This window comes from Callithrix jacchus, chromosome X (assembly GCF_049354715.1).
Source record: "Callithrix jacchus isolate 240 chromosome X, calJac240_pri, whole genome shotgun sequence".
Classification (NCBI taxonomy): domain Eukaryota; kingdom Metazoa; phylum Chordata; class Mammalia; order Primates; family Cebidae; genus Callithrix; species Callithrix jacchus.
The window spans coordinates 98,916,106-98,932,276 of record NC_133524.1 but is presented as its reverse complement, the minus strand read 5'-3'; the positions used below and the strand labels follow the sequence as shown (position 1 = coordinate 98,932,276).

At 42.7% G+C, this 16,171-nt stretch overlaps 1 protein-coding gene across 5 annotated transcripts in view; it reads right to left on the bottom strand.

Annotated features, from left to right (window-relative positions):
- Positions 1–12,853: 12,853 nt before the first annotated feature.
- GPRASP2 (G protein-coupled receptor associated sorting protein 2) overlaps positions 12,854–16,171 on the bottom strand; it is a 45,588-nt gene continuing 42,270 nt past the window's right edge. For all 5 annotated transcript variants that reach the window (XM_035289103.3, XM_035289108.3, XM_017968244.4 and 2 more), the window contains exon 4: positions 12,854–16,134. In XM_035289103.3, the coding sequence (XP_035144994.1) occupies positions 13,199–15,823 (2,625 nt within the window). In that variant the 5' untranslated portion in view covers positions 15,824–16,134 and the 3' untranslated portion in view covers positions 12,854–13,198. The remainder of the gene's footprint in view (positions 16,135–16,171) is intronic.

Here is a 16,171-nt window from a genome sequence, read left to right as displayed (position 1 = left end):
ATGGCAGTGTGATTTGCTACCTTCCTCCCCATCACCTATATCTGGCATTTCTCCCAATGCTGTCCCTCCCCTATTTACCGCCCCCCACAGACCCCAGTGTGTGATGTTCCCCTCCCTGTGTCCATGTGTTCTCATTGTTCAACACCCATCTATGAGTGAGAACATGCAGTGTTTGATTTTCTGTTCTTGTGTCAGTTTGCTGAGAATGATGGTTTCCAGGTTCGTCCATGTCCCTACAAAGGACACAAACTCATCATTTTTTATGGCTGCATAATATTCCATGGTGTATATGTGCCACATTTTCCCTGTCCAGTGTATCATTGATGGGCATTTGGGTTGGTTCCAAGTCTTTGCTATTGTAAACAGTGCTGCAGTGAACATTTGTGTGCATGTGCCCTTATAGTAGAACGATTTATACTCCTTTGGATATATACCCAGTAATGGGATTGCTGGGTCAAATGGAATTTATATTTCTAGGTCCTTGAGGAATCGCCACGCTGCTTTCCACATTGGTTAAACTAATTTACACTCCCACCAACAGTGTAAAAGTGTTCCTATTTCTCCACATCCTCTCCAGTATCTGTTGTCTCCAGATTTTTTAATGATTGCCATTCTAACTGGTGAGAGATGGTATCTCAATGTAGTTTTGATTTGCATTTATCTAATTACCAGTGATGATGAACATTTTTTCACGTTTGTTGGCCTCATGTATGTCTTCTTTTGTAAAGTGTCTGTCCGTATACGTTGCCCACTTTTGAATAGGCTTGTTTGGTTCTTTCTTGTAAATCTGTTTTAGTTCTTTGTAGATTCTGGATATTAGCCCTTTGTCAGATGGGTAGATTGCAAAAATCTTTTCCCATTCTGTTGGTTGCCGATTCACTCTAATGACTGTTTCTTTTGCCATGCAGAAGCTGTGGAGTTTGATTAGGTCCCATTTGTCTATTTTGTCTTTTGTTGCCAATGCTTTTGGTGTTTTGGTCATGAAGTCCTTGCCTATGCCTATGTCCTGAATGTTTTTACCTAGATTTTCTTCTAGGGTTTTTATGGTGTTAGGTCTTATGTTTAAGTCTTTAATCTATCTGGAGTTAATTATAGTGTAAGGTGTCAGGAAGGGATGCAGTTTCTGTTTTCTGCATATGGCTAGCCAGTTTTCCCAACACCATTTATTAAACAGGGAATCCTTTCCCCATTCCTTTTTTTTGTCAGGTTTGTCAATGATCAGATGGTTGTAGATGTGTGGTGTTGCCTCTGAGGCCTCTGTTCCATTCCATTGATCTGTATCTTTGTTTTGGTACCAGTACCATGCTGTTTTGATTACTGTAGCCTTGTAGTATAGTTTGAAATCCAGTAGTGTGATGCCTCCAGCTTTGTTCTTTTTGCTTAGAATTGTCCTGCCTATGTGGGCTCTCTTTTGGTTCCATATGAAGTTTAAGGTGTTTTTTTCCAGTTCTGAAGAAGGTCATTGGTAGCTTGATGGGGATAGCACTGAATCTATAAATTATGTTGGGCAGTATGGCCATTTTCATGATATTGGTTTTTCCTAACCATGAGTATGGAATGTTTTTCCATCTGTTTGTGTCCTCTCTTACTTCATTGAGCAGTGGTTGGTAGTTCTCCCTGAAGAGGTCCTTTACGTTCCTTGTTAATTGTATTCCTAGGTATTTTATTCTCTTTGTAGCAATTGTGAATGGCAGTTTGTTCTTGATTTGGTTCTCCTTAAGTCTGTTATTGGTGTATAGGAATGCTTGTGATTTTTGCACATTGATTTTGTATCCTGAGAGTTTGCTAAAGTTGCTTATCAGTTTCAGGAGACTTTGGGCTGAGACAATGGGGTCTTCTGAATACACAATCATGTCATCTGCAAATAGAGACAATTTGACTTCCTCCTTTCCTAACTGAATATTCTTTATTTCTTTTTCTTGCCTGATTGCTCTGGCTAGAACTTCCAATACTATATTGAATAGGAATGGTGAGAGAGGGCATCCTTGTCTAGTGCCAGATTTCAAAGGGATGCTTCCAGTTTTTTCCCTTTCAGTATGATATTGGCTGTTGGCTTGTCATAAGTAGCTTTTATTATTTTGAGATATGTTCCATCAACACCTAGTTTATTGAGGGTTTTTAGCATAAAGGGCTGTTGAATTTTGTAAAAGGCCTTCTCTGCAACTATTGAGATAATCATGAGGTTTTTGTCTTTGGTTCTGTTTATGTGGTGGATTATGTTTATGGACTTGCATATGTTGAACCAGACCTGCATCCCTGGGATGAAGCCTACTTGATCATGGTGGATAAGCTTTTTGGTGTGCTGTTGCAATTAATTTGCCAGTATTTTATTGAAGATTTTTGCATCTATGTTCATCATAGATTTTGGCCTGAAGTTTTCTTTTCTTGTTGAGTCTCTGCTGCGTTTTGGTATCAGGATTATATTGGTCTCATAAAATGATTTGGGGAGGATTCCCTCTTTTTGTATTGTTTGGAATAGTTTCAGAAGGAATGGTACCAGCTCCTCTTTGTATGTCCCGTAGAATTAGGCTGTGAACCCATCTGGACCTGGGCTTTTTTTGGGTGGTAGGCTATTAATTGCTGCCTCAACTTCAGCCCTTGTATGGGTCTATTCAGGGTTTCGACTTCTTCCTGGTCTAGGCTTGGGAGGACGCAAGTGTCCAGGAATTTATCCATTTATTCCAGGTTCATTGGTTTATGTGTATAGAGTTGTTTGTAATAATCTCTGATGGTAGTTTGTATTTCTGTGGAATCTGTGGTGACATCCCCTTTATCGTTTTTTATTGCATCTATTTGATTATTCTCTTTTTTTTTAATTAATCTGGCTAGTGGTCTATCTTGTTGATCTTTTCGAAAAACCAGCTTCTGGATTTATTGATGTTTTGAAGGATTTTTTGTCTCTATCACCTTCAGTTCTGCTCTGATCTTAGTTAATTCTTGTCTTCTGCTAGGTTTTGGGTTTTTAAAATCTTGCTCCTCTAGCTCTTTCAATTTTGACGACAGGGTGTCTATTTTAGATCTTTCCTTGCTTCTCATGTGGGGAATTATTGCTATATATTTTCCTCTAGACACTGCTTTAAATGTGTCCCAGAGATTCTGGTATGTTGTGTCTTTGTTCTCATTGGTTTCAAAGAACATCTTTATTTCTGCCTTCATTTCATTGTTTATCCAGTCAACATTCAAGAGCCAGTTGTTCAGTTTCCATGAAGCTGTGCAATTCGGAGTCAGTTTCTGAATTCTGAGTTCTAACTTGATTGCACTGTGGTCTGAGAGACTGTTATAATTTCCGTTCTTTTGCATTTTTTGAGTAGTGATTTACTTCCAATTATATGGTCAATTTTTGAGTAGGTGTGATGTGGTGCTGAGAAGAATGTATATTCTGTGAATTTGGGGTGGAGAGTTCTGTAAATGTCTATTAGGTTTGCTTGGTCCAGGTCTGAGTTCAAGTCCTGGATATCCTTGTTAATTTTCTGTCTCGTTGATCTGTCTAATATTGACAGTGGAGTGTTAAAGTCTCCCACTATTATTGTGTGGGAGTCTAAGTCTCTTTGTAAGTCATTAAGAACTTGCTTTATGTATCTGGGTGCTCCTGTATTGGGTGTGTATATATTTAGGATCATTAGCTCTTCTTGTTGCATTGATCCTTTTACCATTATGTAATGTCCTTCTTTGTCTCTTTTGATCTTTGTTGGTTTAAAGTCTATTTTATCAGAGACTAGAATTGCAACTCCTGCTTTTTTTGCTCTTCATTTGCTTGGTAAATCTTCCTCCATCCCTTTATTTTTAGCCTTTGTGTATCCTTGCATGTGAGATGGATTTCCTGGATACAGCACACCGATGGGTTTTGGCTTTTTATCCAATTTGCCAGTCTGTGTCTTTTGATTGGGGCATTTAGCCCATTTACATTTATGGTTAATATTGTTATATGTGAATTTGATCCTGCCAGTTTGATGCTAGCTGTCTCTCTTGCCCATTAGTTGATGCAGTTTCTTCATTGTGTCACTGCTCTTTACCATGTGGTACGTTTTTGGAGTGGCTGGTACTGGTTGTTCATTTCTATGTTTAGTGCTTCTTTCTGGAGCTCTTATAAGGCAGGCTTGGTGGTGATGAAATCTCTGAGTAATTGCTTGTTTGTAAAGGATTTTATTTTTCCTTCGTTTATGAAACTTAGTTTGGCTGGATATGAAATTCTGGGTTGAATGTTCTTTTCTTTAGGATGTTGAATATTGTCCCCCACTCTCTTCTGGCTTATAGGGTTTACTGTTGAGAGATCCGCTGTGAGTCTGATGGGCTTCACTTTATGGGTAACGCAACCTTTCTCTCTGGCTGCCCTTAGCATTTTCTCCTTTATTTCAACCCTAGTGAATCTGATGATTATGTGCCTTGGGGTTGCTCTTCTTGAGGAATATCTTTGTGGTGTTCTCTGTATTTCCTGGACTTGAATATTGGCCTGCCTTGCTTGGTTGGGGAAGTTTTCCTGGATAATATCCTGAAGCGTATTTTCCAGCTTGGATTCATTCTCTCTGCCACCTTCAGGTACATCTATGAAACGTAGATTAGGTCTTTTCACATAGTCCCATATTTCTTGGAGACGTTGCTCATTTCTTTTTTCCCTTTTTTCTCTAATCTTGCCTTCTCATTTTATTTCATTGAGTTGATTGTCGACCTCTGATATCCGTTCTTCTGCTTGGTCAATTTGGCTGTTGAAAGTTGTGTATGTTTTGCCAAGTTCTCGGGTTGTGTTTTTTAGTACCAACAATTCACTTATATTCCTCTCTGTTTATTCTCATTAGCGTTTTGTCAAACCTTTTTTCAAGGTCCTTAGTTTCTTTGCATTGGCTTAGAACATGATCTTTTAGCTCAGAGAAGTTTCTTTTTACCAACCTTCTGAAGCCTGTTTCTGTCTGTTAATCAGACTCATTCTCCATCCAGCCTTGTTCCCTTGCTGGTGAGGAGTTGTGATGCCTTGGAGGAGGAGAGGTGTTCTGTTTTTGGGTGTTTTCCTCCTTTTTGTGCTGGTTTCTTCCCATCTTTGTGGATTTATCTACCTGTTGTCTTTGTAGTTATTGACTTTAAGATGAGGTCTCTGAGTGGACGTCCAGTTTGATGATGACGTAGTTATTTCTTTCTGTTTCTTAGTTTTTCTTCTAACAATCAAGCCCCTCTGCTGTAGGACTGCTAAGGTCCACTCCAGGCCCTGCTTGCTTGGGGATTACCTGCAGTGGCTGCAGAACAGTAAGGGTTGCTGCCAGTTTCTTCTTCTGCTATCTTTGTCCCAGAAGGATACCTGCCAGATGTCAGTCTGAGCTTTCCTTTATGAAGTGACTCTTTGCACATATGGGGATCAGAGAGCTGCTTGAGGAGACAGTTTGTCCTTTATAGAGGCTCAAGTGCTGAGCTGTGAGCTCCATTGTTTCATTGAGTGCTGCTGGGCAGGTACGTTTAAGTCTGCTGCAGCAGAACTCATAAGTGCCTTTTTATTTTTATTTTTTCCCAGGTGTTCTGTCCCAGGGAGGTAGGGCTTTATTTATAAGTTTCTGTGGTGTTGCTGCCTTTTTTCCAGGCTGCCCTGTCCAGCGAGGAGGCAGCCTAGTCGCAGTCTGCTGCAGAGGCTTTGCTGAGCTGCTGTGGGCTCTGCCCAGCTGCCATGTGAACCTCCCTGCAGTCCTGTTTATAGGGGCATAGTGAGAACTGCCTCGGCAATGGTGGCCCACCTCTGTAATGGCGGACTGCCTTGGTGATGGCGGCCTGCCTCAGCAATGGCGGCCTGCCTCAGCAATGGCGGACTACCTCAGTAGTGGTGAATTGCCTCAGTAATGGCAGATGCCCCTCCCCTATAGAGCTGGACCATCCCAGGTTCAGTTGTGCTTGCTGTGAAACTCTCAATCTAGAATGTTTCAGATTGCTGTTTTCTGTGGGGGTGGGACTGGCTGACCCTGATCACCTGGCTCCCTGCCTAAGACTGCTTTTTTTGTTTTCAGTTGAATGGGTGACTCTGTCTCCCAAGTATCCCAGTCACCAGTTGAAACGGAACCCAGATTTGTATGATTTCTTGTGTGTAGACCCACTGTGCCAGCTGGAACAGCCGCTGGAGACTTGTGGCGCTTTTTTGCCTGGGGAATCTCCTGGTCTGGCTCCCTGTTTCAGTCCCCTTTTTATCAGTTGAATGGGTGAATCTGTATCCCAGGCATTCCAGTCACCTGTTGAAAAGGCGCTGGGATCTGTGTAATTTCACATGTGGCGACCCACTGTGCTGGCTGAAACAGCTGCGTGAAGATTCATGGTGCTTTTTTGCCTGGGAATCTCCTGGCCTGGCTCCCTGTTTCAGTCCCCTTTTTATCAGTTGAATGGGTGACTCTGTCTCCCAGGAGCTCCAATCACCAGCTAAAATGGTGCCTGGACCCGTGTATTTTGTGCGGATACCTGCCGTGCCAGCCAAAACAGCCACGCTGGTGACCCGTGGGGCTCCTCCACCTGGGACTTTCCTGGTCTGTGGGCAATAAAAATCCATCTGGAAATGTGGCGTCCACTCACCATTCGTGCTTTTGCTGGGAGCTGCAATCCTGAGCTGCTCCTAATCGGCCATCTTGGTTCCTACCTCTCTACCTTTTAAGTCTAAACAGAAGGGCCTAAAGTAATAGAACAACATAGTTTCAACTGTATAAACTTGGTATAAACATAAGGATAGAAGTGAGATTAGAAAAAGTCATTTCTTCCTAGCAACACTTTCTTTCTGTCTGTCTCTCTTTTTTTCTTTTTTTTCATTTTTCTTTTTTTTTTTTTTGAGACAGAGTCTTGCTCTGTCACCAGGCTGGAGTGCAGTGGTGGGATCTTGGCTCACTGCAACCTGCAACTCCCTGGTTCATGAGATTCTTTTGCTGCAGCCTCTTGAGTAGCTGGGATTACAGGCATGTGCCAACAAGCCCAGCTAATTTTTGTATTTTTAGCAGAGACATGGCTTCACTATGTTGGCCAGGATATTCTCAATCTCTTGACCTCATGATCCACCCACTCTGGCTTCCCAAAGCACTGGGATTACAGGCATCAGTGACCGCACCTGGCCCCAACACTTTCTTACACTGACTTTGTATATATTGTGATATATGAAGAAATAAGCATTTGATCTTTTTTCATTTTGATTCAAATTTGAAATAAGTTGTTTAAAAAATTTTTAATTTATGTAGATATGCAATACTTGTACAATTTGTACAAGTATAAATTGTATAAATTATATTTTGATACAAGCATACAATGTGTAATATAATTGGGATATACATCACCTCAAATATTTATCATTTTGTTGCACTGAGAACATTCCAAATCTATTTTCTAATTATATTGAATATATAATACTGTTAACTATAGTCACCCTATGGTGCTATTGAACAGTAGGATCATATTCCTTCTATCTAACTGTATTGTTGTATCCATTAACCAACTCCTTTTTATACCCCATCCCCAATACCCTTTCCAGCCTCTGGTAACCATAATTCTTTGTCTTATATTTCTGGCATAGAGCTCCTAGAATCTTTGCTATTTCCTGATAGGGATAATAGAAGCATCTTTTGTTACATGTGGCTTTAGTCTCAAGTTCTTGATACTAAGACCCTTGTCATCTCTGGAGTGATTAAAAGTGTCTTATGCTACTGAGATGGCTGGTGAGTGGGGGCTACTAGACAGCCTCAAGATAGGGATGGTCACCAGAAGGACCAAGGCATGAATAGAGGGTTGGAACTTTCAGCCTCACTCCTTGAACTCCAAGGAGAATAGAGAGGCTGAAGATTAAGCTAATCACCAAGGGTCAGTGATTTCATCAATCATGCTTGTGTAATGAAACCTCTACAAAAACCCCAAATGTCTGAGAGAGTCCAGGTTGGTGAACTCATTCATATTCTGGGAAGGCAGTGCATCCCAAATCCACATGGATGGCAGCTTCTGCATTTGGGACCCTTCTAGACCTTGCCCTATGTATCTTTTCTTCTGTTTTAAAACTATGTTCTTTATAATGAACCAGTAATAGGAAGTAGTGTCCCTGAGTTCTGTGGGCCGTTATAGCAAATTATTGAACCTGAGGAGGGGGTTGTGAGAACTCCCAATCAGTAGGTAAGTGAGAAAGAACTGTGAGTAACCTGGAGAGCCATTACTTGTGATTGTTATCTGAAGTAGGGAGAAGGCAGTCTTTTGGGAATGAGCCCCTAACTAGAGAGGTCTGCACTAACTCTGGGCAGTGTCAGAATTGAACCAAATTGTAGGATACCTAGCTGGTGTCCTCAAATAATAGAATTTCTTGGTGTGAGAAATCCACACATTCTTTGCCAAAAGTATTGTGAGTAGAGGAACCATTTTCTTTCACTTGGTACTCAGTGGATGCATGGGGTAGGGGGAAAGGAGGATACGCAATGTGAAAGAGGACAAGGACTTATCACAAGGCTGCTATCTGGGATGGGACCAAAGAAACATGCCCTAAGGAATGAGCAGAGATCCCAACACAAGAGAGCAAAGGGTATGCAGAGGGAAACCTATGAGACTATCCATGAAGCAGTTTCTGTAGGTGGTCCCGAGAAAGACCCTCTTCTGAGGCCCAAGAAAAGCAAGGAGAGAGAGTGTCACATGGAGCAGCAACCCACTTTGTGTCCCTCAGTGGGACTGAGACCCTGCTGCATGGGGCTGAGATCCAGGAATCCCCTTGGGGGTCGAGAACCTTGGAGTATCCTAATGAGAAATCCTAGGTAAAGGGCCCAGAGCATCTAGGCTTCCTCCCCTCGAGTCTCTGTGTCCTTCTCCTTTTCCTAAAACTGCCCGGCTTGAGGTTCATTCCTCTCTTGCATCCCCAGCCAGCTGGAGCGTTGGAGCAAAAGGCAGATGTATGTGTTTCCTTCTTCTGCCCTCCTCCACTCTGCCCCAATTTTGAGCTGGTATCGGCAATCCCCACTGCCTGAATACTGCTAGTAGGAAGACAGACAGAGAGTAGAGTGAGCGCCAAAACATAGCTCATGATTCCCATCCCCACCCCTACCTTTTCTGATCCAGCACCACCTGTGTTCACTAATTGTCACTTCACCATTTTCCCTCTCTGGGCTCCTCTGAAGCCAACTTCATCCATATGCCCACCTCCCACACCCACACACAGAAACACAGGGCGCTGGGCTGGGATCCCTTGAATGAGGGGAAAAGGGTGTTCAGAAGGCAGGAGGGAGCAGGCGGATCTGAGGCAGTACCTGCACCCACATCTAGTCTCAGCCATCGCCTCTCAGTGATGCCATCTGCTGTCCCTGCACCCACCTTCTCCAATAGCAACCGCTGCTTCTCTCCACAAATGTCTTGGGCAGGTAGACTCTGCTTCTTGAGCTCCTGGACAAAAGACAGACCAGCTAAGACGCTCCCGGTTGGCTGAGGGATTGTTTCCTTTACCAACAAGTGCTGTAATTCCGGTCGCCTGAAAAATTACTTTTCAGGCTGATGCAACATGGAAACACACCTACCCACGTTAACATCCCGCCGTTCCTCCCACGTCCTACTCTGCAGAGCACAGGTGTCGTCCGCCTTTCGGGTCCTTTCTGGGTGTAAGAAAACACTCCTTTTGGCCGGTCTAATCCAGAGCCTGGTCACATGACCCACCGTCAGCCCCAGCCCGCCACTCCCGCGTGACTGCGCAGTCAGCTTGTTTGCGGCAGCCCTGTATCTTGGATGACAATCTTCTTCTGCCTTTGAAGTGCTTGCTAGCAGACCCTGAAGCTACCGGCCCAGACAGCTGGAAGGAAGGCCGGGATTTGCTCTGGAGGACCACTCGGCTGGCAAGGAACATTCGATGAGCATTTGGGAGATGAAGTTAATTTTTTTTTTTTTTTTTTGAGACGGAGTTTTGCTCTGGTTGCCCAGGCTGAAGTCTAGTGGCGCGATCCTGGCTCACCGCAATTTCTGCCTCCTAGGTTCAAGCGATTCTCTGGCCTCGGCCTCCTGAGTAGCTGGGATTAGAGGCACATGCCACCACGCCCAGCTAATTTTGTATTTTTAGTAGAGATGGGTTTTCACCATGTTGGCCAGGATGGTCTCGATCACCTGACCACATGATCTGCCTGCCTTGACCTCCCAAAGTGCTGGGATTACAGATGTGAGTCACCGTGCCCAGCCGATTTTTAATTTTGTATACGACTTGAGTGACATACTAAAATACACACAGGATCTGTCTTGAAAAATGCTGGTCAGCAAAACAAACATTCAAACTCCAGTTTGCACCATCAGGATGATCCCTGTTAAAACTTATGGTGTGTGAAGGGAGGCAAAACTGCCACTTCTATATATCTTACCAAACTAGGATCAGGTGGGGGAAAAAAATCATGTTGTACTGTCAGAAAAATTATACAAAACTTAGAGAAAGTCACCATTAGTTACTGGACGACATTTCATAGCAGTGCTGGGATGTCTATTGATTTACCTATTTTTCAACTCTGTAGACATTGATGTTACCATGTAGATATTTTGTTCAATAGATATGGAAATTTTTGTCCAGTGCAATAGATAACCTTAAATATTACAATTTATTGCCATGTAAGATATTAACCAGTTTTGAATTTAACCTGGCAATGTTATTCTAACATTTATTAATTTCCTATGTGTTTATGAAATTCAAAGTGCATATTTTTTGTTTATATGTTTGTTGTATATACTGTATACACATATAACCTTCAACTATTTTCTTAATCTTAGTTGTTCATTGTGTTGAAAAATCTTTCACATATTCTTTTATATTTACCTGAGTTGTAATTTTACCTTTGAAAATTTAGAACATCCTCAGACAAAAAAAATTTAATCATGTCTAAAAATAATAAAACAGTTGATATTTCTCATAAGTCTGAATTTCCTCTCCAAAGCAACATCTATCCCTGGCTTTTCCAATTCTCCTGACTGAAGGTAGGGTGTGGTCATTTTTTAAATTATTGCAGCAAAATACACATAAAATTTACCATTTTAACCATTTTAAAGTATACAACTCAGTACATTCTCAATGCACAACCATTGCCACTATCTAGCTCCAGAACTTTGTTGTTACTTCAAAAGGAACTGTTATGTTTATTACAGTAATAATTCTGTGAAAAAGGTGCCATTTTTTTTACTATGAACATTCTATTAAACTTAACACTTTTGCTCTGTCACCCAGGCTGGAGTTCAGTGGTGTGACCTCAGCTCACTGCAACCTCTGCCTCCTGGGTTCAAGCAAGTCTCCTCCCTCAGTCTCCCCAGTAGCTGGGATTACAGGCATGCACCACCACGACTGGCTAAGTGTTTGTATTTTTAGTAGAGACGGCATTTCACTATGTTGGCCAGGCTGGTCTCGAACTCCTGACCTCAAGTGATCCACCCACCTTGGCCTCCCAAAGTGCTGGGATTATAGGTGTGAGCCACCGCGCCTGGCCCACCCTTGGTAATTTTAATTTTGTTTAGTTTTTTGAGGCAGAGGTTCACTCCCATCACCCAGGTTGCAGTGCAGTGTTGTGATCATGACTCACTGGAGCCTCAACTTTCCAGGCTCAAGCAATTTTCCCACCTCAGCCTTCTGAATAGTTAGGACTACAAGCATGTGCCACCATACTGGGCTAATTTTTTGCATTTTTAGTGGAGAAAAGGCTTCACCATGTTGCTCAGGCTGGCCTTGAACTCCTGAGCTCAAGCGATCCTCCCGCTTTGGCCTCCCAAAGGACTGGGATTACAGGTGTGAGCCACTGTGCCTGGCCCATTTTAATTTTTGTCTTGAAAACATTTTATAACAAGCTAGTCTTTCTGACAGCTCATTCATTTACAACTTTTCTAAATATTATCTCTAACCATTTTTTAACACTTATAGTTTATTAATTTATATAACTGTGTCCTTTCTAGCATGCTCATCTATGACTCAAGGCACAAAAGTGTATTAATTTTTTGTCTTATTAATATTTGTATCTCCCCAATGCCTGTCTCTGAGTATTTTTTAACATAGCATATATTTTATTCCAGACTGTGGAATGTATGAAGTGTTTAGAAATTCATATTGAAATTGCATAGGAATTGTGTAGATTTGCAGATGTTTCAAAATTCGGAATCTAATTTTCCACACATGAGGTCACATTCTTCTCTATTTACCAAATATAAAATAATTGTCATTTTGTGTCAATAAACCTATCCATATATAATCATTTGAATGGCTGCATGGTATTTCCTTAACACTTTCCTTTGTCTAGGAATATAAAGGAAATCCTATTCCCCACTCCATTTAATTGTGCTATCCTACTCTTTCAGCCTTTAGGTGGCATTGAAGTAACACCTGTACTTTGAATTTTAAATATGCAGATTTGGCTTATTCTGTTCCCCAAACTGGTCTCTTCCTAACTTTCTAACTGCATTTCTCATCAAACTCCTTTTACTTGTTTCAGACAGTGTTCATCCATGCTACCAGAACAGATTTCTCAGTTACACACTTTTTCAAACCACTGCTGCCCACTTTGAAGAACAACCTAATGACTTGTCTTATCCTACTCTTAGGCAAGTCCCAGGGCTAAGATGGTAATTTAAATGAGTCCTATAAGAAGTATTAATTTTAGGTTGCTTGTTTGGAAGGCTCATAATTGGGGAAGTAGGCGGGCAACTTGTCTTGTCCTCCTGTCCTGACAAATTTGTTCTATCCTGACCAATTTAAGTGGGTCTCTGGTCTCAGAAGCATTCCTCAAGTATCACAGCCCACAATAATCTCTCCCTTCTTAAGCTCCAAGAACAGAATTTTCTAATGAGTGCATGTTTGTCATACTAATAATTACCTATGTTTGTAAGTGCACACAGTGTATCTGTACATGGTTCTTAAACTGAAGAAGGGTCACTTATGCCAATTTTAACATAGAACTTTATTGAAAACACAGATTCGAATAGAGAACCATATATTTAAACAGCGAATAGCAGGGCAGCTTACTCAGGTGACACAGTTCACTGAAAGCTTAATACTGAAAAATATCACAATCTGGACAGCAAGACAAATATCAACAAATGTTTTTTCAGTTTTGATATTCATTTGGCATCCACAAAATGATCCAGCTCAAAACAAGAGTCTGACAAAGTTAACATCAGCAATAAAATATATAAGTTACAACAAAAAACCAGACTGTGAACACCAAAGCACTACTCAGGGCTCTTTGGGAACATAAGGCTGATCAGCGGCAGGTGTTTAATCATATTAACTTTGTTGTCCCACCTCAGGATCATTTTGATTGTCTATTTGGGCTTGTAGTTGCTTAGCTAACTCCTCAAATTCACGAAATGCAGCAATAAGCGGCTCAAGACTGAAATCATCATCAATTAAGGACATCTTTCCACTTTTTATAATGTTACTGATGTTCTGAAACATTTTAATAACAATTTGAATATTATCATTTGTCTCTTCTATGTTAAAGAGACCCACAAATATTGAAAGAGCTTTGGCACTGAATAGATGTTTTGCCACAGCAGGATTTTCAGACAAATTCAATAGCATTTTCAGAACGTGGAACTTTGTTGTCGCATTGGCTGTGGTTAATAAGGAGAGAAATCCAGACATATAGTTGGCAATCAGTGTGTGATAGTCAATAGTCATAGTGAGGTGTCTAAGCATCCTTATTCCAGTCAGCTGCTCAAGGGAATCCACACTATGAGCAAGGGTTTCCTCACACACTTGACATATGAATGTCTCAATCATGTTTAGATTTGGATAAGGTGGAGCCATGTGAATCATATTTTCCAAAAAACTTGTCCTAGCTCTAGAGGATGGATAATTAAGCAAGGTTTCAATAAGTGAGACAACACCTGAATCTCGAATGAAATCTCGGGTAAATTGAGAAGCACTTCTCATACCCATTGCAATTTTAGATATTTCTTGAATAAAAGGATCCCGAATTTTGTCCATTAATATAAGGAGTTCTTCAAACTCTTCAGGACCAATTTTTAGCTCACATTGTATGCAGCTGCAGGACCAACTCTCAGACTCTGCACTCTCCCTGGTCTTAAGATGCTCTCGAATTTCCCGGACTGACCGGTAGGAAGGATCATACTGAAATGTGAACTCAGGGCTAGGCTGATCAGGCTGAAGCAAAGATTCCTGCTCTTCCCCTTCTGGGCTAAGTTCCAGGTTCTTGGGCTTTGCCTCAAACATTTCAGAAGCATCTTCAGTAAATCTAAAGGGGCTTGTAGATGGGAAGCCAACCCCATGAAAAAGACCAGGTTTGAATTCAACAGTGACCTCATCCCAGGTTTGGGGCCTGGAGGATGCATTAAGCTCCTCTTCAGCTGTATCTCTGAACCTGTCACTGACCTTGTACACAGGACAGGGATTTAGGTCAAAGCAGGCCTCATCTCTATCCCAGAACCAGGACCCAAATATGGCATCTTCTTCAGACTCTGGCTTGGCCTCCTGTCTGGCCACAGCCCCCAAACTGGACTGTTCCTCAGCCCAGTACAAGGATCCACCAACAGCCCCCTCCTCAGTTCCTGGCTCAGATTCACAGATTGCTGAAGCTCCACCCTCCAAACTGGCCTCATTTTCTGCCCAGAACCAGGACCCAATAATGACTTCCTCCTCAAACCTGGGTTCCTGTTTGACTCTATCACCGTTAACATCTTTCTGGGCCCTGGATTTCAAGTTGGTATTAGGATCTTCTTTGTCTCTGCGCTTGAATCTACTATTGGCCTCTTCTCCAGGCAAAACCCAGGACTGCTTATAGAACTCATCTTCAGACTCGGATTCAAAACAATCTTCTCTCTTTGTCCTGGGCTTGGACCTAATATTTGCCTCTTCCTTGACTCTGGGCCCGAACAAGTTATTGGTATTTTCTCCAGCCCAGGAGAATGGGTTGCCAGCCTCATCCTCAGACCCAGACCAGGAATCAACATAGGCTTCTTGCTGGGGTCTGGGCCCGGAACTGGGGTTAGTCTGATGTTTAGCCCTGTGCCTGGATCTGGTATTGGACTCTTCCCTGGGCCATGATCTGACACTGGTCTCTTCTCCAGCCCAGAAAGAAGACATTGTAGAGGTCTCATCTGCTGACCAGAACCCAGACTCATTAGAGGCCTTCTCTCTGGCCCTGGGCCTGGAATAACACCAAGACCCCATATTAGTCTCCTCCTCTGGTCCAAACCAGGGCTGGATTCCTTTCTGATCTTGGGCACTGGGAAAGGTTTCAGCATCCACATTGACTAGTTCTCTATCCATAGATAGGCCCTTAGATTTAGTAACCGATCCAGACTCAGGAGTGGCTGGTGGCCAGGCAACGGCATTAGTCTGGGACACCCCTTCTGCCTGTGACACTGCCTCAGTCCCAAATTCAGTTTGGTCCCATGCCTGGGCTTCATTCTTGGTCCTTGCCACAGGGATTGCCTTGGCATCAGTTTTGGGACGAGCACCACCTACTGCCCTGGCATTGGTTTTGGGCCTAGCCCCTGCCTTTCCCTGAGCCTCATTTTTGGGCCTAGCTCCACCCATTACTTGGGGGTCAGTTTTGGGCCCTGCCCCAGACATTGTTTGAGCCTCAGTTTTGGGCCTTGCTCCCGGCACAGACTTGTTCTCAGTTTTGGGCCTTGCCCCCCGCACAGACTTGGTCTCAGTTTTGGGCCTTGCCCCTGGCACAGACTTGGTCCCAGTTTTGGGCCTTGACCTCGACGCAGACTTGGTCTCAGTTTTGGGCCTTGCCCCAGTAGTTGCCTGGGTCCTAACCTTGGGTCTGACCACCAGTGGGACATCATTCTCTCTCTCAGCCCCAGGCATAACCTCTTCCTCAGCCTTCTTTTCAGGCTTCGCCTGGGCACTAGGTGCAACCTCTGCCCCAGTCATGGTACAAGTTACGAAGAAAGTTCAGTAATATACTCCAACCTCAGTCTAAACCCGAACCACAGATCTATCACTGGTTTGTTTCTTCACACTCTGATCTTTAGGTGATAGAGGATATGGGCTTGGAAACAAGAGTTAGAGTCAGTATCCAATCCAGTAGTAAAACAGCCTCCTTCCCAAACACAGTCTTAGTCAATAATTCAGTAATAGAGACAGAGTACAGAACAGGCACAACCAAGCTTGAGGTGCAGACCTGTTGAGGGTAGTTATCAGCAGCAACTCCACCACCAGCAGAGCAGCCACTGGAGGTGGATCTAGAGAGAGAATGAAATGGGGCTTTGAGTCTCTTCC